This window comes from Neolamprologus brichardi, chromosome 7, assembly GCF_056152115.1.
Source record: "Neolamprologus brichardi isolate AB-2024 chromosome 7, ASM5615211v1, whole genome shotgun sequence".
Lineage (NCBI taxonomy): Eukaryota > Metazoa > Chordata > Actinopteri > Cichliformes > Cichlidae > Neolamprologus > Neolamprologus brichardi.
In genome coordinates this window covers 16,941,156-16,967,587 of record NC_142110.1, presented here as the reverse complement: position 1 = coordinate 16,967,587, position 26,432 = coordinate 16,941,156, and the positions used below count along the sequence as shown (strand labels likewise).

At 45.6% G+C, this 26,432-nt stretch overlaps 1 protein-coding gene across 2 annotated transcripts; it reads left to right on the top strand.

The window, feature by feature from the left end:
- Positions 1-454: 454 nt before the first annotated feature.
- On the top strand, positions 455-24,659 carry LOC102787912 (filamin-C-like). 2 transcript variants are annotated; one of them, XM_006782585.2, is made up of 47 exons: positions 455-1,272; positions 3,556-3,804; positions 5,326-5,423; positions 6,602-6,752; positions 7,188-7,306; positions 8,900-8,977; positions 9,087-9,249; positions 9,342-9,542; positions 9,707-9,823; positions 10,477-10,614; positions 10,780-10,906; positions 11,008-11,144; positions 11,251-11,444; positions 11,534-11,647; positions 11,747-11,890; positions 12,065-12,188; positions 12,464-12,624; positions 12,718-12,808; positions 12,936-13,105; positions 13,231-13,348; positions 13,435-13,697; positions 13,794-14,391; positions 14,564-14,737; positions 15,491-15,653; positions 15,805-16,133; positions 16,227-16,350; positions 16,519-16,675; positions 16,755-16,944; positions 17,041-17,064; positions 17,177-17,418; positions 17,521-17,620; positions 17,716-17,856; positions 17,981-18,109; positions 18,201-18,374; positions 18,495-18,659; positions 18,801-19,004; positions 19,086-19,238; positions 19,362-19,484; positions 19,605-19,853; positions 19,964-20,233; positions 20,338-20,475; positions 20,648-20,763; positions 21,582-21,714; positions 21,837-22,013; positions 22,122-22,340; positions 22,833-23,054; positions 23,985-24,659. In XM_006782585.2, the coding sequence occupies exons 1-47, from the start codon at positions 897-899 to the stop codon at positions 24,170-24,172; spliced, it is 8,235 nt and encodes a 2,744-aa protein (XP_006782648.2). In that variant the 5' UTR covers positions 455-896; the 3' UTR covers positions 24,173-24,659. The 2 variants fall into 2 exon arrangements, with proteins under 2 accessions (XP_006782648.2, XP_006782649.2); XM_006782586.2 differs by lacking the exon at positions 9,707-9,823.
- Positions 24,660-26,432: the final 1,773 nt, after the last annotated feature.

The window sequence follows — 26,432 nt, the reverse complement described above, 5'->3', positions numbered from 1 at the left end:
TTTTCTGAGCTTTGCTTGCCTGCACACAGATGTATTTCACTCAGTGGTGGCAGATAGCAGTCAACCCCACGTAATGCAGCGGCTTCATCTTCACCTCTGTGACCTCATCCTTTAAGATGTTTTATCCCAGGCCACAATGAGGGACTTTCAGGATGTAAAGTCCTACTTTTCTGTATCGTTAGAAAAAAAAAGAGCCATTGAGACACTCAGGGCACGTTTCATTTTCTTTTCTTAGTTCAGTGGTTCAGCCACTTGGACCCCGAGCTGCATAACACATTCACAACAATCGGCAAGCCCCCCCCCCCTCAACAGCCCAAATAGGAGCGCCTAAAAATAAGCAGCATGCCACAACTGTTGCGCTGCCTAATGTCTGACCAATCACTGGCCCATCTTCCCCGTAAACCGACTCCCGTTATCCGCGTGGATTAGCAAATAGACTATGATCACAGACGCTGGGTGACGTGGCCTGGGGGGTCCTTTATAAACCCATCTCTCTCCTCACCCGACTTTCAAGTTAAAACAGAGAGAACTGTTAACGGTGCTGTTCCAGCTCACCTGCCACGAAACTTGAAAAAGCGACATTCTTTCCCCCCGTGGGCCATATTAAAAGGGACGACTTATCAGGAGGGTGCCAATTAAAAAACAAAACAGACGACCAGCTGTCTTGCACGTTGTGATTCGGATCATTTAATCCATCACTGACACCAGAGGCTTCTTCGCAAGTACATCCGAAAAATCTCTAAGCTGCTTTTTTTTCTTTGTAACTCATCCGAGTTTGAACTTTCCTCCGCGAGAGCGCGCTTGCCACCGAGCCGCTAAAGTTTTTTTCTTTTTTTGCGCACAATTCAACACGCAAGTGTCACCGAGGTATAAAAGTGGACGCGGAAAAAGCCATCATGATGAGCACCAACTACGGCGACGACCAGCTGCCCCCGCAGTACTACCAGGCCACTGATTTCGGGGAAGAGGAGGACGACGAGATGCCCGCCACGGAGAAGGACTTGGCCGAGGACGCGCCGTGGAAGAAGATCCAGCAGAACACCTTCACCAGGTGGTGCAACGAGCACCTCAAGTGCGTTAACAAGACCGTCACCGATTTGCAGAAGGATTTTAGTGATGGGCTGAAGCTCATTTCGCTCTTGGAAGTTTTGAGCCAGAAGAAAATGTACAGAAAGCATCACAACAGACCCAACTTCCGTCAGATGAAACTGGAAAATGTTTCTGTGGCACTAGAGTTCCTGGACAGAGAGCATATCAAACTGGTCTCAATAGGTAAGCCAGCCTCGGGCTCTATTAGCTGTTTGGAAAGTTCACTGTTATCATAAAACCTTAACAGGCCACTATTACTTAGGAACAAGTTATGAAAAAGAGAAATTTATGTAGCCTAGATCCTAAAACATACTGAGGACCATGGCAAGCACACTCTCTTTTGGTATGTTATCAGGCCAGGTGTCAGTTAGCAATAACATGGCTTTTGCAGGCCCCTTGAAGGCAGTGCTGAGAGAGGTCACCAGCTCACTGGAAAATTATTGTGGAGCTGCCACTGAGGTCATTAACTTGTGCCAGGGCCAAAACCCAGCGCCTCCACACTGTTGCTTTTGCTTACTCGCACTGCAGCAGTGTGGTAAATTACGGGCTGGAAATTCAGTAGGACTGCGCTAATGAGAATTATACACTTTATACATGCGGACAGCAGCTACACACACGGACACACAGGCAGTTGTCTCCGTCAGGTCAGGGGTCAGAAAGAACTCACTGAGGCTCTCTACTGATAGCCAATTTCTATCCAGAGCCATCAGCAACGTATGTGAGGTGAGGATTAACTGTGGTGGGATTTGAGGATCAGACAGTGGTGCAGAGAGCTGAAGATACAATAAATTGTTGTGGATTTTTGGATGTTTTTGTCACGTCGACAGGGTCATAATAGGAAGACTTTTCTCCAGCAGAGTGAACAGAAAGCCACCTCTTAAAGATATTTAACAAACAGGGAGGAGAATTTTAGATCTAAATGAAAAGTAAGATGACATATGGCTTCACCATAGTGACTGTAGACAACCCTGCGTTTTATAAATGAGAGTATTTATTACATTTCTGTGCTCTGGTGTCTAATGATCCTTGCCACACACTTGAGTGAAATTCCTGACATATCTGGAGCTTTGGCCGTTGGACTGTTAAGGCCACAGCGTGTCCAAATGAAAGAGCACTGCGGGTGTGCGTGATGACACCGGGGGAAAACACTCATCTCTCAAATCTCATTGAGTTCTGTTCATCACAGGGAAGAACAGGCCACAATCACAGGCATTACCTCAAAGTCTAGCAGAGTACATGTCCTGGATATTGTGTCTAGGAGTTAATATGGTGGTGTGTGTCTGGCACAGTTGTCGCAGCTGTACAGACACACTTTAGGTCAGACTGCTTTGACAGAAACAGGGCGTGATAATAAAAGCCCTGGCATTTTGCTTCCTAGCACCATCTCCCTTCATGCAGTGCTATGGGGTTACTGCAGCCGCCTCGAGATGATGTCTCAGCCTCATTATAGTGACCCAGAGACACAAAGAAAAATATAAAATAACATAAAAAAGCAAATCACCTCGGGCTTAGATGCTCATGTGTCACCATGTGTTACTAGATGCCATTTGATGGCTGTCTCTTTGACCACGCTGGTGCCGGACACAGCGGGATCAAAACCACACTGTGCCACATTGTGCCACCTGCTTCTGTCAGTCAGACAGCGACACATCAAACACTGCCTTCTGACAGGGGGTGAGGAGGGGGGGGGGGGGGTGCAGATCTATGAAAAGTTAAAAGAGTCTCAATAAAACGCTCTTGTGATAAACAACTGGCATCAAAGGCGCCTCGTTATTAAAGCCTCGGTGAATTAAGTGGGGTGTATCAAATGAGATTAGTCGATTACACATTAAAGTCCTGCCTCTCGTCGGAGGTTATTTGGCTTAAATGGCTGAAGTTCGAAAATTAGAGTGGATGTTATCGGGAGCTATTTGACAAACTTTTCCGTCATGAACTTCAGGAAATGAGCCGCACGCTAACTGTCAATGAATCTAATCTCCATCTATTTGATTTATCGCACTCTCGCGCAACAAGTTCAGGAGGTAATTGAAATCCAAGTGGTATTTATGCAGAGAGGGATCCGTTTCCACATATCCTCAGCTGTCACTATCTTCAGACTACCATTGTGACTGGATGACAGATTGTCAGGGGTCCTCAGCCAGACAGCTGTCTGAGAGAAAGGGACTTGGGGGGGTGGGGTGAGTGGTGGGGGACAGTGAAGAGCATTAGATTCTTGTCTTCTCAGCAGTCAATCATCATTGTTTATATTTTTACCCAGAATAGCCTGGCCAACTCTGCAGAATGCCAGGGGAGCACTATTTGATAGATTACACTTATGCTTACATCTTACTATCCTAAAATCTATCTAGTATCTTATCAGGATGGCCCATAAGCATGAAAACAGAGATTGAAAGTTCATTGTGTTGATTTTTTTTTGGCAAGTTCTAAATCCTCATGAACTCCGCTGTCACTGTTGTCCAACTACAGATAGCAAAGCCATTGTGGATGGGAATCTAAAGCTGATTCTGGGTCTTATCTGGACTCTCATTCTCCACTACTCCATCTCCATGCCCATGTGGGATGACGAGGACGACGAGGAGGCCAAAAAGCTGACCCCGAAGCAGCGCTTGTTGGGCTGGATACAGAACAAGGTGCCTCAGCTGCCAATCAACAATTTCAACCGTGACTGGCGGGATGGCAAAGCCCTGGGAGCTCTGGTTGACAACTGTGCCCCTGGTAAGAAGCTTGTAGTGGCATCGACTGACTCTACAGGTCAGGTCGTGCAAGCGCTGAGTCAGAATATGCACAGCGTCTGTTGACAGGCTTGTTGCGTGGCAGTTTTTCTTAGTGGAATTTGAGGTCGGGCATGTGCCCATTTGAAACGCTATCACTTCCTCAGGAGAATTCGTCTCCTCATTTAGAAATCGGGGCCTGGTTTCTCTTACTCTTTCTCAGTCTCACACTCACACACACACACACAAACACGCATCTCGATTCCGATTCAGACGTCAGCCAGCGTAATCTGCCTCTGGAGAACAGGTAGTGTCATGGGGTTGCAGAGAGGTTGCTGATGACCGGAGGATGTCCCCGCCAGCTGTCTCACAGTCGCTGAAGCCTTCAGCCTCACTGTATCAGGCCCTGAGGCCCAGGCCCAGCTTTAGTGTTTATAGCTTTGCTGCTACACAACACCCCCAAATTTGGGCATCATTCCTCCTCTTCTGTCAAGGGGGATGCTTGGCTCTGCATCAAAATGCAGAATAATCTGTCACAGGGAGGTGCCTAAGCCACAGATCCAAAGACCACAAGGCCGCAGTGTGAATCTCTGCCAGTTAAGGCTTCTGTGTCCAGCAATGAATACTAGAGAACCCTCTCCTAGCTGTGCTTTACAGAGCGAAAGGTGGAGGAGTAGCAAGAGGAGTGTACAACACCATGTTTAACTGTGTTTACATGAGCCATTGATCTGGGGAGACGCATCTTTCAAACACTGTGCGGCAACACTGACCATACAAGGTCCTGTCAGCGAAATACAGCAGGGTAGCTGATGAAACTAGCTCTGTCCTGAAAAACCAAAACACAGAGGCTCTGCTTCCACTTCACGTCCCAAAGTACAAGGAGCTGGTTCATTAGTCACCTTGACCTTGACCTTGAACAAAAGGATATCCTGTTTGACATGCAGTTCGCTACAGTTTCTGTTACTGTCCAGTTTTCATACAACTAAAGCATAGATGCTCTTTTCTCCTTTGGTGTTAAAATGGCCTTTATGGGATGGCTTAAAAGCATCAACTGTAGCATGGTGGCAGGAACTCCCTGACATCTCTCAAGTGACATTTTTATAAAGGTTTATTTTGCGCTGTGCTGAAAAAAACCTTGCTTTTAGACACATGTAAACTCAACCTTGTTAATACAATAGTTCTTTGTCCATACTAATTGGATAATGGTATTCTGTGGTGTGCCTGCGTGGGCCTTTTGAGTGAGTGGCCACTCCATTGCCAACACTAATCCAATTTAGGCATTAGCGGCACAGAGCAGGCTAGCTTCGGCCACAGTGAAAATGCCACTGCGTCTGTCGAAGCTGTTTCTTTTGAACAGTCCTGAGAGATTGTAGAGCAGAAGTGCGGGTAAGGTCAGTCGCTGTTGTAGTTAGAGGTGTTGGAGAGATAGTAGTGACAACCCAAATGGCCCTATTATACCATGTGCAGTTTAACACCGCCTACGTCAGTCATTCCAGAGCTAAATTGCCTCTTTGCGTCCTGTCAGGTTTGTGTCCGGATTGGGCGGACTGGGACCCAAACAAGCCTGTGCAGAATGCCAGAGAAGCCATGCAACAGGCTGATGACTGGCTGGGTGTGCCACAGGTAAGATGCATGATAGACGCCAGTAACAAACTGCCTTTGAGTGTACTGCAGCTCAGCTGGGTGGGGCTGATCTCATGAAACAATGCAACATGAAAAGCAAGAGTGTTTCTTCAGTTTTCTGATTGGCATCTTAGCTATACTCATGGGACATAGGTTCAGAGAGAACAAACCAACTACTGGCAGATTAAACCAAAGCCTAATTTGCAAATGCAAACAGATCTCATACACATGGAAGGCAACACTGAAGTGGGGGGAAAAAAAACAACAGAACTATAAAGAGACCAAAGTTTTTTCCAGGGAGATTATGCTGGAGGATGCCATGAAATATTTATTACCCAGCTCAGGTCTAATATTTCCATTTAGTTTATTGTAGCTCTTAGTAAGTGAGTGTGTAGGAGTTTCATTTTGTGAATTTGTGGAGGTGTGAGATTTCTTAACACCTTCCGAGCCAGCCTCTGAAACTGAGGTGTAAATATGCCTGCGTTCATCAGAATAACAATGTGAAGTGTGCGATATTTTCAGTCCCGTCTGTAAGACCCAGTCTCCGTATTGAAATGTGCACCGTGCGCGTTGTTTACTTGTTTGTCTAAGGCACAGGGTTAGTTACTCTCCATGAGGCTTAGCATTGGTGAGATAGCCAGGGGCTGTATGTCATGGCGTTGCAGGGCTGGGGGCTGGATTCCATTGTGGTGTTGTTAAGGAGATGTGGGAGAGGTCTGGCTCAGAATAAATCCCCCCCTTGCTGGCTTATTGAGGGCAACAATCCTTAACCCTGCTGTCCTGAGGTTAAATATAACCAGTGTGGTGCAGGGCTTTGTGCCAGTGTGTGATAGACAGGCAAACAAGTGCTAAAGGGGTGGAAAGGAGCAGGGGCGGAGGGAATAAATAAGTTTTAATCCTCATTAAATCCCACTGCACTATACTTAATAAGGCAAATTTGTAGAAAGAGTAACCCAAAACCCTTGTTGCAAAAAAGACAGTATGGTTAATTAAGACATAAATAAAGCCGTGCTGTCTTTTTATGGTCACAGCTGTCATCATGGTCTTTGCTTAAAAGCGAAACCGTGTCTTTTGTAATTGAAAACAGTTTTTTAATGAACACTAAATTTTTCCCACAGAAAAGGTCAGCAAGTTTGTGTGACTAACCGCTTTAACGCTGGCCAATTTCTATGCTTCAGGTGATTGCCCCCGAGGAAATTGTCGACCCAAATGTGGACGAGCACTCGGTGATGACCTACCTGTCTCAGTTCCCCAAGGCAAAACTGAAGCCTGGAGCTCCTCTCAAGCCCAGACAACTTTTTCCAAACAAGGCCAAAGCCTATGGACCAGGTGGGCATCCCAACATGAATGAATGAACAGCTCACAACAGTTCGTACAAGTACTATGACATGAATAATGAATGTTCACCTTCTCAGTCTTGAAAACAGTGATGCTAGGTACTGTTACTGTATAGATAATTTAGCAGTAATACAAGTGTGTTCCCTCAGGGAAACCTTTTAATGCTTTTTTGGTGGTGCATCACTTTGTTGCATTTGGTTGTCTGTAAATGTTGCATTGCCCCAAGCTTTTGTGAAAGAAACCCATATTTTATCCGATTGCATTAAACAATTTATTTTCTGTACTCTCACTGCATTTGCCCGCCTTGCACAGCAATGTAAGCTCAATGCTGTATATTAATTGGATAATTGTAATCTAGAGGGGCCTATTTGTTTGCTCTGATGAGAAAGAAAAAACATGCCTCGTGTTTCTATATTTATATCACAGGCATTGAGCCTCATGGAAACAAGGTACTGCAACCAGCTGTGTTCACTGTGGAAACTCTGGAAGCTGGCAGTGGTGAAGTCCTGGTCTACGTGGAGGATCCAGAGGGACACAAAGAGGAGGCGAGTCATACATGATACCCAAGGGTTGTTTGGCAATCTTTCGTCAAGCTCAGAGCCCCAAATTCAAAATTTGATTAAAGGGCTGGAAAGATAGTTGGCATGCCCCCTTCATCATCCCTCCAGGAGGTATTTGAAGAGTCAGTGATAAAGCAGGGTCTGAAAATTACTAAGAACAAAAATCACATCCTTCATAACGAGTATGAGATGATGCCCTCAGGAAAAAGGTACAGGGTACCAAAGTGTAGGTTTACATTTTCTTTAGTGCCATTATCTGTCAAATTATTGAATTATTAACCCTAATGCTAAATTTAGACCTCACTTTGTCAGCCCAGCAATGACCTAATCCAGGTGACACTGGGGCATTGGTTTGAAACCAAAAAACTGGGTGTTGTGTATAACTACTGCTGCGTCTCATCATAATGGACCAAAACAAAAGCTGCATCCCAGCAGAAAAACATAGATGGGAAATATTTTTAGTTTTCCGTGGAAGTTCTGTCGCTTCTGTGAGTTTTTTTCTACTGCTTGTCTGTATACAACTGTCAACATGGCAAAGCAAATTAGGAACGATGTTCCTGGTGTAGTTAGGTGAAACTGTCAAATGGAATAACACACGACAGCCAGTATTATACACATGTACGTGGAAATCACTAACAAGCATTAGCAGCAGGCAGTAAGCGTGATTAATCAAGGAGAAGTGTAAAGCCTGTCATGCCTCTCAGTTCTGGAAAGGCAAGATTTTCTAACTCTGTAGATGCCTAATCTGACTATAGACTGTATAGAAAAGATGGGTGTAGCCACAGTGACATCACCCATATCCTGTCCTGTCCTTGCCCCGTCTCCCTTCCCTCACTCCAGCCAGTGTCGCTAAGGGCTTGCACATAAAGGGTTGTCTGAATGTTGAGGTTTTCACCTTACAATATAAAGCATCTTAAGGGAACTGTTGTGGTGTATATAAAACTGAACTGAATTGAATATGGACTCATTGCAGACAGAACAGTAGGTCGTAGGGGCAGGGAAAAAATATTTTGCCTGGCAACTTTGTGTCGATAAAAAACTCGATATTTTATTAAATACATTTAAGTTTCTCAGGAAATACAGTGAGCAAGACGGCTCATCTCATACACCTCCATCCTGAGATGATGCAAGCTGAGTAAACTTACATTAAATCAGCTCGAATGCACACAACAAACACTGGACACACTTAGCTTTAACAGTTTACTACAGTTAATTACTCTATTATCAGAAACATGTAATTGCCAACTTGACCCCATTCAATCACAGACTGATAGCGGACTGACTCTGTGTTATGGCGTTTTAGAGTGTTGGTATGCTTAATCATCCTAATCATCCATTGCAAAATATTAATAACTGCAATATGCTGAGTACCGTGGGTTGTCTGGGTATTCCGACCTCTAGCAATCAGAAAGAGCGCTGGTTGAAGGCAGACACATTGGTGTCACTTTTTAGAAATTGAAGATATGGCCAGCTTTTATATACAGTTTATGAATATTACATTGTGACCATTGCAACAACACACAAAGATTTGCTCATCTTTGACTAAATGTCTCTCACTTTGACTTTTTTGTTCTTCAGGCAAAAGTAAAACCCAACAATGACAAAAACAGAACCTACACTGTCACCTATGTTCCTAAAGTTGAGGGAGTTCACAAGGTGAGAACCCACTGGCAATATTTATTATGTGTTTTAACTATACATACAGTCACGACAGGATAAAACGGACTCTGTATTAAATTTGTCTTGTTTTTTCCTTCAACGTTAGGTGAAAGTGTTGTTTGCAGGCCAGGACATTGACAAGAGCCCGTACACAGTGAATGTGGCAAAAGCTTTAGGGGACCCGAGCAAAGTCCAGGCCAGGGGACCAGGTCTGGAGCCCACAGGCAATGTGGCAAACAAACCCACATACTTTGACATCTACACAGCTGGTAAGCATGAAAAAAAAAACCACCCACTGCTTACTGAAATCATATAGAAAACAACAGTCCTCCAATAATCAATGGTTTTCTGGCAAACGTAGGTGCTGGTAATGGCGATGTCAGTGTGGTCATCGTCGATCCTCAAGGCAAAAAGGACACGGTGGAGCTCATCCTGGAAAACAAAGGGGACAGTGTTTTCCGTTGCACCTATCGTCCTGTTCTGGAGGGCCCTCACAAGATTCATGTGCTCTTCGCAGGCCAGGAGATCCCCAAGAGCCCTTTTACTGTCAACATCGCAGAGGGTGAGCCATCTGTCTGTGTTGTAAATTAGTGTCACACAAATCTGATTTCTTACCGTGCCGTAAGTGTCGCGGTGATCAATCCATCACAGTCTGCAGTCAACTTTATTTATCCTGGAAACAGCCACCCTGTAAAGTCCATAATCCTTCCTATCTGTCATTTCTAGCTCCAACTGTTGCTCCTCCCAAGGGAGCGCCACTGCCGATAACTCCTCAGTCAGTGCGCACCCCTCCTGGAGCGAAGGGTGCGACGGGGGCTCCTCCCCCAAAATCTGGCCGTCCAAGTTAGTATTGTCTCATTGGAGGAGCTTGTGCCTCTTGCCTAGCCAGATCGACACAGTGCAATCCTGTGCGCCAGGCCCTGCAGATGCCCCTCTGTGCTTTCCTCTGAGCTTTTGGTGCTGTGGCTTTATGCCATGCTTGGTCGCCTGCTCTATCGTCCCGTGTCCTGAAGCTTGGTGGTTTAGTCATGTTCAGAGAGAAAGAGAAAGAGAGAGAGAGGAAATGCAGTGTTGTACACACAGTTTGCAGTTTTTTCCAGTTAGAATTTCAGCCACTTCCTGCCTGTCTTTGCTCCTCTCTCTTAAAATATCTGTGCTTGTGCTGTCGACATGTTTGTTTTCATCATGGCTGCATTTGCCTCAGCCAATATTCCATTCAAAGCCTGCCCTCAACATTTCAGAGTGACTGACTGAAATGTTGCCTGATGCTTCCTTGATGCCCCGTAATGTGTCAATATTTTGTGCAGCACTGCACTGAAATTTGTGCTGCAGAAAGCATCATTCTCATTTACAGGTTCAGTCTGTCAACATTTGTGGAATCCCACAAACAACATTTGTGGAATTTGCTACTAACATCGCTGCAGTCAGCTCTTGGCTACTCTGAGCTTTTTTTTGCTGCTGAAAAATTTTTTCACACTTGTTGTTATTCCTTTCAGCCATAAACCCAAATGCTTGCAGAGCTACTGGCAGAGGGCTTCAGCCTACAGGTGTGAGAGTAAAGGAGGTTGCAGACTTCAAAGTTTTCACCAAGGGAGCTGGCAGCGGTGCACTGAGCGTCTCAGTCAAAGGACCAAGTGAGTCAGACTGCTCTGTTCTCTGCATCACTCCTCCTCGTGCATTTTTAGAATGATTTCCTTTGTTTGGGTCCTTTGTCTGCTTTCACATACGCGTATGATACGGCACTAAACAACAAAACGAAATGCACAAAATGCGTCTGAGCTGATATTATTCCTTTTCAGCTGGAGCAGAGGAGCAAGTGAAAGTGCGAGATGTGGGGAACGGCGTGTATGAGTGTGAATATTACCCCCTTAAACCTGGTAAATACACAGTCACCATCACCTGGGGAGGCCAGCCCATCCCACGCAGGTAGGGTCCTATTGTTGCCTTCAGCGATTCATTAATAATGCACGGTCACATTTGTGCCAGGTAATATTGTGTATACTTGTTTTTCTTCTTGTGTGCCGCAGCCCTTTCGAAGTTCAGGTGGGTGCGGAGGCAGGTTTTCAGAAGGTGAGGGCCTGGGGTCCTGGTCTGAAGACTGGCATGGTGGGAAAATCTGCTGACTTTGTGGTAGAGGCCATTGGTACTGAAGTTGGAACTCTGGGTAAGATGTGTGCAGGTTATGCAAGCTCTTATGAAAGAAAAGTAATACCATTCTTCAGTGCTTTTAAAGCTGAGCTTTATATGTGTGAATGCTTCATTTTTCTCAGGCTTCTCGATCGAAGGCCCATCACAAGCTAAAATTGAGTGTGATGATAAGGGCGATGGCTCCTGTGATGTACGCTACTGGCCCACCGAGCCCGGTGACTATGCTGTCCATGTCATTTGTGACGATGAAGACATCAAGGACAGCCCCTTCATGGCTCACATTCTGCCCGCAGCCAATGATGTTTTCCCTGAAAAGGTAATTCTAGCTGATATCACTTATAAACTGAGAAAGTACAAATCACATCGCCGAGATCTTCAACTGCATCCCAAATAATGTATTTCAAGGTGAAAGCCTATGGTCCAGGCCTGAAGCCGACTGGCGTCATTGTGAACAAACCGGCCGAATTCACTGTTGACGCCCGCATGGCTGGGAAGGGTCAACTCAAGATCTACGCACAGGTACGGCCTGGAATCCTTGTTTTGCATTGATAGGAGTGGGTCATTTATATTCATGTGGGGTGTACACGCCAGACCTAACAAGATTTTGTATCCACTAAGGATGCTGAAGGCTCCACTATAGACATCAAGATCACTGACAGGGGAGATGGCACATTTCACTGTGTATATACTCCTGTCAAGCCCATTAAACACACCATCATCATCACCTGGGGCGAGGTCAATGTGCCCAGCAGCCCCTTCAGGGTAAGAGACATGGAGATGTACACACACACACGTGCACACATGACTTTATACCGCTCTCGAAATTAAGTCTATTTAATAGGATGATACTTCACCAGATATAGACAAAATAAGAGGACTGCAGTGGTTGTACTTCAATCAATTGCATCTGCTTCAAGTACACTGTGAATTCATTAGGTGCTGGTTGGAGAGGGTTCTCATCCAGACAGAGTCAAGGTCTATGGGCCCGGAGTAGAGAAGACGGGGCTCAAGGCTAACGAGCCAACATACTTCACTGTGGACTGCAGTGAGGCTGGGCAAGGTGAGCCTGAACAAGGAGATGATGTGGGTGGTTACAAAAACACTCCTAAGTTTAGTCGACCCTAAAGAAACTAGTGCTGCACCATGCAAATGTAAAAAAAAAATGTAGAGCACAGAAAGAGAAGAATAAGTGAATCTGTGAAGCTGAATTTATTTGAAATGGATGACAGTATTTTATAAATAAAGCCAGAGGAGTTGAGTGACTGCTTCAATATATTCACACGCTCAACTTTTAAATAACCTTTGTGAACTGCGCTCATTGTTATGCACCGTTAGGGGACATCAGCATTGGAATAAAATGCGCCCCGGGGGTGGTTGGGCCTGCCGAGGCTGACATCGACTTTGACATCATCAAGAATGACAATGACACCTTCACTGTCAAGTACACTCCACCCGGTCCAGGCCGATATACCATCATGGTGCTGTTTGCAGATCAGGTAAGAATACAGTTTTTTATCTGAGCTGAGGGGGCCGGGCTGTAAAATTATCAGTAGTTTTCATTTTCATTACTTGGTAATTGTATTCCTCAGGAAATTCCAGTAAGTCCATTCAAAGTGAAAGTGGATCCTTCCCACGATGCTGGAAAGGTGAGAGCAGAAGGGCCTGGCCTCAACAAGACAGGTGAGCTTTCTTGACTTCTATACCGTATAGGTATTTACATTCGCAACCACTTCCGTTACATTGCTTTAATGCTCTAGCTTTGATACAAAGTAATAGAACAATTTGACAAGACGCATGTGCGTTTCAGGTGTGGAGGTGGGCACTCCAACCCACTTCAATATCTACACAAAGGGAGCTGGCAAGGCCAAGCCTGAGGTGCATTTTGCTGCGTCAGGCCCAGGAGAGGCAGTTCGTGACTTTGAGATCATCGATAACCACGATTACTCCTACACTGTCAAGTACACGGCTCTTCAACAGGTACAGCGGACCTCTGTTCGATGTCCAGTTAGATTAGAAAAGGAATTATTCACAATAGTGCCATGCATTATTAAATACTCATTCTTCTTCTGGTGTTTTTTTTTTTTAATTAATTTATTTTTTAGGGCAACATGACAATATCCGTGACTCACGGAGGAGATCCCATTCCCAAGAGCCCTTTCCACATCACAGTGTCGCCAGCTATGGATATCGGAAAAGTGAAAGTGGAGGGATTAGATACCAGTAAGTTGTAGCCCATCACACATCTATAGTCCAGTTAACTGTATAATTACATGTTTTATATACATTTATTGTGCTCTTTCGTGCAGAAGTGGAGGTTGGAAAGGATCAGGAGTTCACAGTTAACACAAAGGACGCTGGTGGGCAAGGCAACGTAGGTGTGAAGATGACCTCGCCCTCTGGCCGACCAATCCCGTGCAAGCTGGAATCAGACAAAGCCAAAGGCGTTCACAGTGTGAAGTATATTCCCCCAGAAGAGGGGCAGTACAAGGTTGATGTCAGCTATGATGGGAACCCTGTGATGGGAAGCCCTTTTGGGGTTGAAGCAGTAATGCCTGCTGATCCATCAAAGGTAAAAGATCATGAAAATTGTATAGATTTCTGCACTATGTATGAAGACATGTTTCTCTACCATCTCCCGCAAACTAACTTGACTGTTGCATCACAGGTGCGAGCCTTCGGCCCAGGTCTGAAGGGAGGGGTTGTGGGTAAACCAGCTCCATTCACTATTGATACAAAGGGAGCTGGTGCAGGTGGGCTCGGCCTGACGGTGGAAGGTCCATGCGAGGCAAAAATTGAGTGCCAAGACAACGGTGACGGCACATGCTCAGTCGCCTACCTTCCCACTGAGCCCGGCGAGTACGCCATCAACATCCTGTTTGCAGAGCAGCACATTCCAGGCTCACCCTTCAAAGCTGCAGTCCGCCCAGCCTTTGACCCCAGCAAGGTGACGGCTAGTGGGCCCGGTCTAGAGAGGGCCAAGGCAGGTGAACCAGCGACCTTTACTGTGGACTGTACCAGAGCAGGCGACGGCGAGCTCACTATCGAGATTGTGTCAGAGACTGGGGTTAAGGCGGAAGTGCACATCCAGAAAACGGCTGAAGGCACCTTTTCTGTCACATACATCCCATCCTTCCATGGCACACACACCATCACGATCAAGTACGGCGGCCACGTGATTCCCCACTTTCCAAAGGTCCTGCAGGTCGAGCCCTCTGTTGACACCACGGGTGTTCACGTCTACGGGCCTGGAGTGGAGCCCAGAGGTACACATGACAAAATCACCTCAAAATAAATCACTGCATTACATTATAGACGTAAAGGTTAGATTTGTTTTATTGGTCGTTACCGCCTTAACATATATGCCAACTGCTCAGAAATAAGTATTAGTAAAGATATCTAATATCTCAGCACCTGAAGGCCTATTTTCTTCTCTAGGTGTTCTCAGAGAAGTCACAACCCACTTCATTGTGGATGCGCGCGCCCTCAACAAGGTTGGAGGAAATCACGTGAAGGTTCACATTATCAACCCCTCTGGCACCAATACAGACACCTACATTACTGACAAGGGAGACGGCACCTACAGAGTGGAATATACGGCGTTCGAGGACGGTAGGAGCAGTCATTATGTTAGATCATACATAAACTAAGAACTGTGGTGAAAAATGTCCAGATTTGACCCGATGCAGATAAATGGAGGATTTTACATGGACAGGGCACGTGAAAGAGTTCATACAGACAGAAAAAAATCGCTAACCAGGTGCTTGCATTGGGCGCCATTTGGGAATAAAGCTAAAGAGATGGAAAAGAAAGAGCGAGTGAGAGAGAGAGCTGGGTATAAATACAGAATGATGCAGTGGTGCAATGATGTGAGGGGCAGAGAGCAGGGAAGCAGAGAGTCAGACAGGCTCTGTTTTATAAATAGTGCGCTCAGAAGCTCTTAACCAGGTATGTATGTGTGCTGAAGGCTGCCTGCACACAGCAGTACAGCAGGGGAATGACAGGGGATATTAATAGAGACCTATAGCACAAAGCAAAGATATCACAGAGCACTTCTCTACCACCAGACATGCTCTAATATCACAGCAGTGTGGCTGGGAATCTGGTGTATAGGCCTACTGAGAGGGCTCTGTCAGAAAAATGTTGTAACAGAATAATGAATAGGGAACAGATGTAACGCCTTGTACATTCACCCGAGCGTCTGCGCTTTTGATAGTGTCTTTTATAAATAAACAGATGTTTACCTCCCTAAAAGGGAATTTGCCTGGCCCGTAATTTAAAACGAGAAGCAGTAACAGCGTTAAAAACAAGCAGGCACAGAGGTTTGGCGTCAGACCTGTAAGTGATGTATTCGTTTGTGTGTAGGGATGCATCTGATTGAAGTGCAGTATGATGACGCGCCGGTGCCTAAGAGTCCCTTCAGAGTGTCTGTGGTGGAGGGATGTGATCCAACCCGGGTCCGTGCCTTTGGACCGGGTCTGGAGGGAGGAATAACCAACAAACCAAACTGTTTCACCGTGGAGACCAGGTACTTCTGAACCACATATAAGACAAAAGAATATAAAGAATATTTGCATATTCTTTAAAATGTTTTTCTGTATTTTGTGGATAAAACAGAGCGAGAGAGTAGATTAGAACCCCAGTGTGAACATTTTTTAAATTGTCGGCTTCTGTCACAGGGGTGCTGGTACAGGAGGCTTGGGTCTGACCATCGAAGGAGCCTCAGAGGCAAAAATATCCTGCAAGGACAACAAAGATGGCAGCTGCAGTGTGGAGTATGTGCCCTTCACTCCTGGAGACTACGATGTGAATATTAACTACGGAGGTCACCCGATCCCCGGCAGTCCGTTCCGTGTGCCAGTTAAGGATCCCGTGGATCCCAGCAAAGTAAAGTGCTCAGGTCCAGGTCTGGGCGCTGGAGTGAGAGCCCATGTTCCTCAGACTTTCACTGTGGATTGCACCAAGGCTGGACAGGCCCCACTGGATGTCAAACTCTATGGCCCAACAGGTGTGAATGGGCTCTATTAATAAGAAAAACTGTCATTAATGCACCAAGTGAGTGACAAATAGCAGTAATTATGTGGCATGTCTTTATTTCTAGGGACCGTGGAGCCTGTTGGTGTGAAGAATAACGGTGATGGAACCCACACAGTTCACTACACTCCAGCCCAGGATGGCCCGTACACTGTAGCAGTCAAATATGCCGACCAGGAAGTCCCACACAGGTAGAGTATGAGTATAAGAGTAATCCAGGCAATTTGTTTTGATGTCTTGTTTAAATCTCTGCTCTTTGTGTCTGGATTTAGAAGCGCTAAACACATTTTTTGTGTCCCATTTCTGCCTTTTTGTCACACTGAATATGTAATTATATTTGCTACTGGCCTCTCCAACAGTCCATTCAAGGTAATGTCTCAGCCTGGGCACGATGCCAGTAAAGTACGTGCCAGTGGCCCTGGTCTCGATACCAAAGGTGTGCCCGCTAGCTTGCCTGTTGAGTTCACCATTGATGCTCGTGACGCTGGAGAGGGACTGCTCACTGTGCAGATTCTGGTAGGTTTTCCTTCCCTTTACACAGTATTTTCTAAACAATAAGACACTATGTAAAATAACATGAAATGTCTGGTCACAGGACCCAGAGGGAAAGCCAAAGAATGCAACCATCCAGGACAACAGGGATGGCACATACACTGTCTCCTATGTGCCTGACTCTACTGGCCCTTACACTATCACCATTAAATATGGAGGAGATGAGATCCCTTACTCCCCATACCGCATCCAGTCTCTGCCCACAGGAGATGCCAGCAAATGTCGCGTCACAGGTAGGAAAATACTTATGATAAATAACAATATTATCAGCAATTTTGATTTAATGTTCATGTTTTTTTAACCATCATGCTCTTTTTTTATTTCCGCAGTTTCTATTGGAGGACACGGCGTGTGTGAGTATCCAAAGCTTTGCTTTTATATCTGCACTGCACTGCTGGAAGACTTTACAGGAATCAATGCAGCACATTTTACCTCTTATCCTTCTTTCCTCTCTGTCCTTAACAGCAAGTCTGCAAAAGCTGCAGACCTCTGAGGATACAGTTATAACAGTGGATGCCAAGGCTGCTGGGAAAGGCAAGGTGACCTGCAAGGTTCTGACCCCACAGGGGATGGAGGTGGACATGGATGTGGTGGAAAACCACGATGGCACCTTTGACATTTACTATACAGCACCTGAACCTGGGAAATATGTAATTACCATCCGCTTTGGGGGACAAAACATCCCTAAAAGCCCCTTCCATGTGATGGTGAGGAAAGGATTATTCGCTAGCTGCCACAGTTCTGTGTGCTTTTAAACTGACATTCAGTCAAATGAAACCAACAGTTTATTTTTTCTTGCTCCTTGACAGGCCACAAATGAGCCAGTCGTTCCCCGGGATACTGTGGATCCTCTCTTCCGTCCCGTTAACTTTCTCGTCCCCTTCACACCACAGCAAGGCGAAATCACAGGTGTGACAAACACACACAAAAAGTCTGCACACACACATGCCCACAAAATATCTTATTTTTTAGGTCACTGACATTTAACCGTCTTACCTCTGCAGGTGAAGTGCGGATGCCTTCTGGCAAGACTGCTCGCCCACACATCACTGACAATAAGGATGGCACAATCACTATTAAGTACCAGCCCACGGAGAAAGGCCTGCATGAAATGGACATCAAATATGATGGAAACCACATACCAGGTCAGCAGCACACCATGTTGGATGGATGGACCGGAATTTAGTGCTATTGATTAATTTTGCTCCAGATTTAAAAATATAAAATGCAGTATTAATCATTGGTTGCTGATGATTGTGCCCTCTTTAGGAAGCCCTCTGCAGTTCTTTGTGGATGCAGTGAACAGTGGAGTGGTGACTGCTTATGGCCCAGGTCTGAGTTATGGCATGGTCAACAAGGCTGCCACTTTCACAGTGGTCACGAAGAATGCAGGAGAAGGTAGCAGAACATAGGCGTTTTTTTAGTGATATTTATGAGACAACTGAAAAGAGAAAATACATAGTGGAAGTTTTTTTTGTGTCCCTTTCAGGTGGTCTGTCGCTAGCAGTGGAGGGCCCCTCCAAGGCTGAGATCACCTGCAAGGACAACAAAGACGGCACCTGCACTGTGTCCTACCTGCCCACAGCACCCGGAGACTACAATATCATTGTCAAATTTGACAACAAGCACATTCCTGGCAGTCCCTTTACTGCCAAGATCACTGGTAAGGAAGTACATTATAATATGTATACACTATACACATAGATGTATATATTGAATCTTTAAACTATCACTTGCAATTATGGCTCGACAAAGATCTAAATCATCTCTTTTCTTAATTAAGGGGATGACTCCATAACCAGAACATCCCAGCTGAATGTCGGCACAGCGGCCGATGTGTCCCTAAAGATCGCAGAAACTGATCTGAGCTCTCTGACTGCCAGTATCAGAGCCCCATCTGGCAACGAAGAGCCGTGCCTACTTAAGAGACTGCCCAACAGACACCTCGGTGGGATATTAATTTTCCTGTTACACAAAGACTAAGAAGAGTAGAAGATTGATAAGATTCACCTGACGGATTTAGGCTTTTTTTCCCCCAGGTTGGTCGCATTGAATTTCTTTCCTCTAACCCTTCTTTTTATGCCCACAGGCATCTCTTTCACTCCTAAGGAGGTTGGTGAGCATGAAGTGAGCGTTAGGAAGAATGGCATGCATGTGGCCAACAGTCCTTTCAAAATCATGGTCGGCCAATCAGAGATTGGTGAGGCCAGCAGGGTGAAGGCTTTCGGTAAAGGCCTGGTGGAGGCGCACACTTTTGAAATGGCTGAATTCTTTGTGGATACTAGGAATGCAGGTATGCTTTTTAAGTGGTACATGACACACAGACATAGTTTTACAAAAAAGAAGCAAATAAACAGTCAAATCTGTTGCTTAGGTTACGGAGGTCTGGCACTGTCAATTGAGGGTCCGAGCAAAGTGGACATCAACTGTGAAGATGTGGAGGATGGGACTTGCAGGGTGACCTACTGCCCAACAGAGCCCGGAAGTTACACTGTTAACATCAAGTTTGCAGAAAAGCACATCCCAGGTTAGAATCTTTTACTTTGGGGAAAAAAAGAGGATATTTTGCTTTAAGAACAATACATTTTTTAAAAAACGCCATCTTAAAATGAATTAAATCGGCATATGTGTGTGTGCGTGTTCTTTCCAGGAAGTCCTTTCACAGTGAAGGTGACCGGAGAGGGAAGGATCAAGGAGAGTATCACTAGGAAGAGACAGGCCTCATCCATTGCGTCAGTGGGAAGCACATGTGGTCTTAACCTTAAGATCCCAGGTGAGCACAGAAGCCAGTTAGAAATGGTTAGAGAGCAGAGGAACAACGGGGAGCGATTTTAAATAAATGAAGCTACGGTATTCTTACATTTATACTCTCACTGCTTCTTCCTTGCTCTAGGAAACTGGTTCCAGATGGTTTCAGCTCAGGAGAGGCTAACGAGGACATTCACTCGCAGCAGCCACACTTACACCCGCACCGAACGCACAGAGATCAGCAAAATCCGCGGTGGAGAGACCAAGAGGGAAGTACGAGTGGAGGAGAGCACTCAGGTGGGAGGAAGAGGAAGCCCATTCAGAGATGTTTTTGGAGACTTTCTAGGCAGAGAGAGTCTCAGCAGCTTCGCTGGCATCACTGCCAGACCTGAGGGTGAGTCTAACTCTGAATCCAGCTTTAGCTGCCTGCTAAATCACCGACGTACTGTATGCCTATTATGTATCCTGGATTGTTTCTGATCTGACATTTTGCTGCCATACCAGTTGAGAGTGGTTCCCAGGCCATGACAGCTCAGGTGACCAGCCCCAGTGGGAAAACAGTGGACGCTGACATAGTGGATGGAGGCAGCAGCACCTACAGTGTGCGCTTCATCCCTCAGGAAATCGGACCCCACACAGTCAACGTCAAGTACAGAGGCCAGCACGTCCCCGGTAGCCCCTTCCAGTTCACCGTGGGTCCCATGGGAGAGGGTGGAGCACACAAGGTCCGCGCAGGCGGTCCCGGGCTGGAGAGAGGCGTTGCTGGAGCGCCTTGTGAGTTTCCTGTTTGTAAACAGCCATGCTGTTAACGGGAATGATTGTGTTTTGACATTCTTCTTCCTTAAGATTAACATTCTCCTTTACTTTATCATCTTTAGCTGAATTTAGTATCTGGACCAGAGAGGCAGGTGCTGGTGGCCTGTCCATTGCCGTGGAGGGGCCCAGCAAGGCTGAAATCTCATTTGAGGACAGAAAAGATGGTTCCTGCGGTGTCTCCTATATAGTGAAAGAACCAGGTAGAACTTCTATCACACACAGACGTGGTATTTTCCTCATGCATGTTTTAGCAGTGCGACTCGTGTGTGTGTGTGTGTGTTTGTTTCTGAGCTGCTAAGCTTTTCAGTAATTCCTGTGAGCCTCCTCCACTTCATTTGATGGTGGAAGTAAATAACCTGTCTTCCTCCCCAGGTGACTACGAGGTGTCAATCAAGTTCAACAACGAGCACATCCCTGACAGCCCCTTCATCGTTCCGATTGCTACACTGTCAGACGAGGCCCGCAGGCTCACTGTCACAAGCCTTCAGGTTAGCTCTCGCACACATATGCACACTTCCACACACACATACACAGCTGTCAATAGTCACATTAATTATTTGTCTCAGCAGCTATCACAGACAAAATAGATACGCAATCACAGAATATCAAGGTAGAATAGCAGATGGCATGTGACATAATGTGCGATTGGTTGCAGATCTTTCTAAAAGCACTTTGCCCTTGAAGTGTAATTGAATGCCAGCGCTGGAGCAGTACCCATGAATATAATACTGTGATGCTGGCCAGTGATGAAGGGCTGGATTAACTGTCCCTCTGTAATGTGGGGCATCACAAGCTGTGCTATGTGAGCACTCAGTTGCTTTGCTGCGATTGTGTTTCCATCTGAGCGAAAGCAAGAAAGCAAATTGTGAGCTGAAGATAAAGATACCTCTGACAGCTCACGATATTGGTGTCAGTGGCAGACAGATGTTGTTTTATTTGCTTTCATAGTCTCCGTAACAGCTGCCAACGATGCTAAAACCATGTATTTTTAGTTAACTGAAATGCCACTTCAGAGCACTTTTTCTTGCACTAGAAAATGAAAAAGGCAGGTAAAGTGCAACGGCAGCATTTAAAATGTCACGCTATCTCTGTCTGCTAGGACCTCTTGTCCATCTGTGGGGCAAAAAACACTAAACGCCTCGCTGTAATCTTTGACCTTTTCTGCCTCTCACACGCAAATGCTCTATCTATTCTCGTTCAGGCATGATGAGTCACACACATTGTGTCCCTAAATGTGTGGGCCGCACGCACACACACACACACACACACACATTTTTTTGATCCTATTATTACCTGTCTTTTGCAGGAGAAAGACTTGAAGGTGAACCAAGAGGCATCTTTCATGGTGCAGCGCAACAGCGCCCGAGGTGTGGTTGATGCCAAGGTCCACACCCCCTCTGGCTCTTCTGAGGAATGCTATGTCACCGAGCTTGACAGCGGTATGCACCACCCTAAGCTTTTAGCATTAAGTAGGCTGCACAACAGAGATAACTCAGGTTTTTTAATTTCAACGCGTCATCTGTGAGCATAAGAGCAGGAATGTCTCCTCTTGTGTTTTTAGACAAGAGTGCAATCCGCTTCATTCCACGAGAGAACGGAGTTCACTCCATAGATGTCAAGTTCAATGGATGCCACATTCCCGGGAGCCCATTCAAAGTTCGAGTGGGAGATCCAGGGCTTATTGGAGACCCTGGCATGGTGACTGCACATGGCCCTGGACTGCAAGGGGGAACCACAGGTGCATTTCACTGCCATTCACCATCATGTGCTCCTGCTATTTTTAATATTCTTGCACAATTGCAACAAGGGGGAAGCCCTTCAAACATCTGCATCTTTCTTCTCACAGGTGTACCCTCAGAGTTTGTGGTCAAAACCTGTAACGCAGGCTCTGGCACTCTGTCGGTCAACATCGACGGGCCGTCCAAGGTCAAGATGGACTGTCGGGAGTGTCCTGAAGGCTATAAGATCACCTATACACCCATGGCACCCGGCAACTATCTCATCACCATCAAATACGGCGGGCCACAGCACATAGTGGGAAGCCCTTTCAAAGCCAAAATCACAGGTGTGCTTGACAGTATATATCTACATGATAGGTCTTCGATTGAGAGATAAGTGCATCTCTGAAAAGTGCAGAAGTAATGAAAATGTCACGTCTTCCACGTGTGTGCTTCTCCGTGTTCATCTTAGATAAAAGCTGTTTTTCTCTTGCACTGCAGCAATATATTCCTGTCACTGGCTGACAAAAAAAAAAAAACATTCCCATTTTTTTTTTATTAGTGTTACATAAAAATACTTTCGAGTTTGAAAACAACTCCCAAGAGTCCCTGAAAGTTCACTTTATTTGAAAGTGGTATAAAATCTTTTCCAATTTGGGCTTCCTTGAATGTTTCCGTTGAGGAAAAACTCTCCCTATAAACAGCAGCTTTTCCTCCCTCATATCTTTGTCAATACCCAGTGTGTTATGTAATGTCTGGATTAAGCCATGATGACTGGAGATAACTTTTTTTTTCTCTTTCTCTTTTTCTGTCTCTGTCTCTTTTTCTCTCTCCCGCAGGCCCGAGGCTTTCTGGGGGACACAGCCTCCACGAGACCTCCTCCGTCTTGGTCGAAACGGTTACCAAAACATCCAAAGTGGGTGGTGCTTACAGCTCCTCCTCTTCTACCACTTCATCCAAAATGACGTCAGATGCTAGCAAGGTGGTTTGTCGTGGAACAGGGCTGTCCAAGGCTTTGGTTGGGCAGAAAAACAATTTTACTGTCGACTGCAGCACAGCAGGTGAGGCGATAGAGATCAAACATATTTTGCATGAATACAGAAAAAAGCAGGATTTGAGCTCTGGTATATACAGACACCAAAGTGAGGTTTATTAAATGATTCACACTGTAACCGTATGTTAACAGGTAGTTTTAAGCTGCTATGACCTCAGTAATCTCAGGTTTTTTATGCAGTGAATGAGTGGGATCTGGATTTACATATTTCACAATATAAAAGTCCAAATTTAGTTTCAATTCCCCAAAACAGTTGCCTCAAGGTGTTTTATATTTTAAGGTGAAAACCCAACAATCAGGTCGCCCGCCTATGAGCAAGCACTTGGTGACAGTGGGATGGAAAAACTGCCTTTTAACAGGAAGAAACCTTCGGCAGAACCAGGCTCAGGGAGGGGCGGCCATATGCTGTGACCGGTTGTTAGTGAAAGGAGGAAGAAAAGACAAAAGGCAAACTGTGGAAGAGAGTCGGGGATTAATACATTAATAAATCATCATAAAAGCCTAAAATTTTGATACAATCAAAGCTCTCTATATTTTTTTACACTACCTCCCTCACTTATTTCGGGCTCAACCAAATAATTTGTTAACATCATCATCATAAATGCCTGGTAAATGTTAAATTGCTAATTTTCTTTCGGCAGACAGCTGCAAACTTAGTGTAATATTCGAATATTTAATGCTACGCAAGAAAAATAAAGTCTACTTTCCTGAAAAGAGCTGCAGAACCAAAGAAATGTATAAAAAACACAAGACAATGTCATCACAGAGGTCATGATGAACTGCAGGAATATTTCTCTGTTACTTTGTCATTTTAGAAAACCTCTCTGACATCATACATTTTCTTTTCATTGGCTGAATAAAAGAATATTTAAACTTGCACAACCACCAGCTTTTGTAGACCACTATCATTAAATCTCCCTCTTGCCGCTCCATCCAGGTACCAACATGCTGATGGTGGGCGTGCACGGACCCCACGCTCCCTGTGAGGAGGTCTACGTCAAGCACATGGGCAACAAGCTCTATAACGTCACCTATACCGTGAAGGACAAGGGCAGTTACACCGTCATTGTTAAATGGGGCGACGATAACGTGCCAGGAAGCCCGTACAAAGTGGCTGTACCGTAAAAACAACAGCAACAGTGACAAAAAGACTCCATCCCTTCTGACCCTCCACGCTTTCCTCCTCATGTGCATGCATCATTCAGTACTTCATTTCCGGCACCGCTGTTTGCTCTTCAGCAAGGATCACAATCTACTAAACATGCAAGAAAACCTGCAAGGACATTTGCTTACAGAATTACTGATGGCAGAGAAGCTGTTGTGCCAAATTATTGTTTAAACTTCAGATGATGTGTGTGTGTACACTCACAGGTATGCATCCACATTCAGACGGGTGTGGGGGCAGCACTGTGGTTCAGAAGTCCTTGAGCGACCCCCAAATGGCACAAGTACACGAATGTTAAACAGATGCTAGAGTAACAGTGTTTAGAGTGTGATACAGTATGGTTTTGTATGATTTAAGAATGACAAAATTGACTTTTTTTTTGTTATATTAACCTTTTTTTTTTTGGTAAGTCTTTGCAGACCTAATAAAGATTTAATTGCTAACTTTCCAGATGAAAATGATTTGGTTTATTTGATTTCACGCTGTGCTGGCAGATGCTTCGCGGGCTCTGCAAGAGGCATCTCTTACGTTTTACATTTCCATAGTTTCATCATGCAGCTATTTTCTGACCACTGCTGGTTCCTCTGTCTGAGCAGCTGTCAGGATTTTCCTTTTCGATCACAGCAGCTCTCAGCTGAGTAGCTGCCCTTTAGATATTTGAGAGCTGAAAACTTTCTTTCCGGCAAACTTCCGACTGTGCAACCAACATTTAAAATCGACTCTCCTAAAGGTCTTCATTTACCTTTAACTCGATATCAATAAAGGGTTTCTCTTCGAGTTCACCTTGTTTGCATCCTGTACTTGTCCAGATGCAATCACAAGATGGCAGCATAGGCAAGCTCACATCTGTATTCATATCTCCAGAAAATACACCATAATGCAATCTCCATTGTTCCCAGTAAAGATTGACTACACCATGTTCAACACGAGGAAGCCCGCGGAGCGTAGAAAGCAGGGGGAAACGGCTTCTGTTGTTTGTGTAATTAATCCTGTTGGATCAGAGATGGAACACAAGTGGATTCTGTTGTGGCGTCCTCATGGTGGGGTGCAAACCAACCAGCAAGGAGGGAGGTCTACCCTTTCGCTTGTGTGTATGTGTGTGTGCCGCTCCATGAATTGTGCGCACATTCCCTATGGCTGCTGTGTGGTCTGTGGGCCTCGGTACCACGGTGAGTCAGCCAAGCAGCCTCCACACGGTGACACAGTTCACCTGAACCGATACCATTCTTCACAGAGAGGAGCCTATAATTAGGTGCTAATTTTCTCTGGTTCCACTGTGACATGATGCTGGGGGCCATGGCGAGGCAAGACAGAGCGCGTGGGTACATCTGATGAACAGTGGCGAGAACTCGACTCGAGACCATCTGGCCGAGTGGCTGACGCTGCCCGCTGCTGTCTCTGCTGACGCTGGGACCGGGGCAGGGCCCACCCACGTCAGTCTGTCCTCCCCGTACCGCTCCTCCGGACCGGGACCCAGGCGTCTGTCCACCACAACATGTTTATCTCGAGTGGATGCCAAGTGAATCGGGTGCAGCGATCCAGTAGCACAGAGAAAAAAAAAAGGAAGGGGGGGTGGGGGGTACAAGCGTAGGGGGGAGGAAGAGGAGAGCGGAGAGGGCAAAGAGAGGGGAAGAGAGTGTGGGAGGAAGAGGCTGAGAAAGATGGATTAGAGGAAGAGAATGGGATTAAAAGAATCCAGATGGAAGAAAGGAAGACAGGCCCACAGACACACACACACATACACACAAAGACACAAAAACAGAGAAGCAGACAAACAAAAGTACATTAAAGACAATGTAAAAAAACTGACTGCAGATGAAGCAATCAAATCGCTGTTCTAGGTCATTGAGAGCATGCTAATGAAGTGCATAACTTTACCTTCAAAGATAGCACTGGTGTTCGACTATTGGAAGATGAGGGCGGGGGGTGTTTCTGCATGGAGATGCTTCTCCCTCTCTCTCTCTCTCTCACACACACACACACACACACACTTACCGACAAACACAAAAGTCTGGATTATGTTAAAAGTAAAATTGTGTAAAGGCATGCCCCCAAAAGCTTTTGAAGATGGTGCTCTCGGGGCAAAAAACTCATTCTCCAGCGTGCCCCTATCATGCTGACTCCTGTTCTCTTCTCTCTTTTCCATCTACTCTGATCCAGCCTTTCCCACCCTCCCTTTCTTCCTTCCCTCCCCGCCTCCCCCGAGTTAAATTTTTCCTC

Coding starts and splice junctions, on each gene's coding strand:
- LOC102787912 (XM_006782585.2), top strand. CDS start 897: ATGATGAGCACCAACTACGGCGACGACCAGCTGCCCCCGCAGTACTAC. Junction 11,648..11,746: donor AACTCAAGATCTACGCACAG/GTACGGCCTGGA, acceptor GTATCCACTAAG/GATGCTGAAGGCTCCACTAT. Junction 22,014..22,121: donor ACTGCAAGGGGGAACCACAG/GTGCATTTCACT, acceptor TTCTTCTCACAG/GTGTACCCTCAGAGTTTGTG.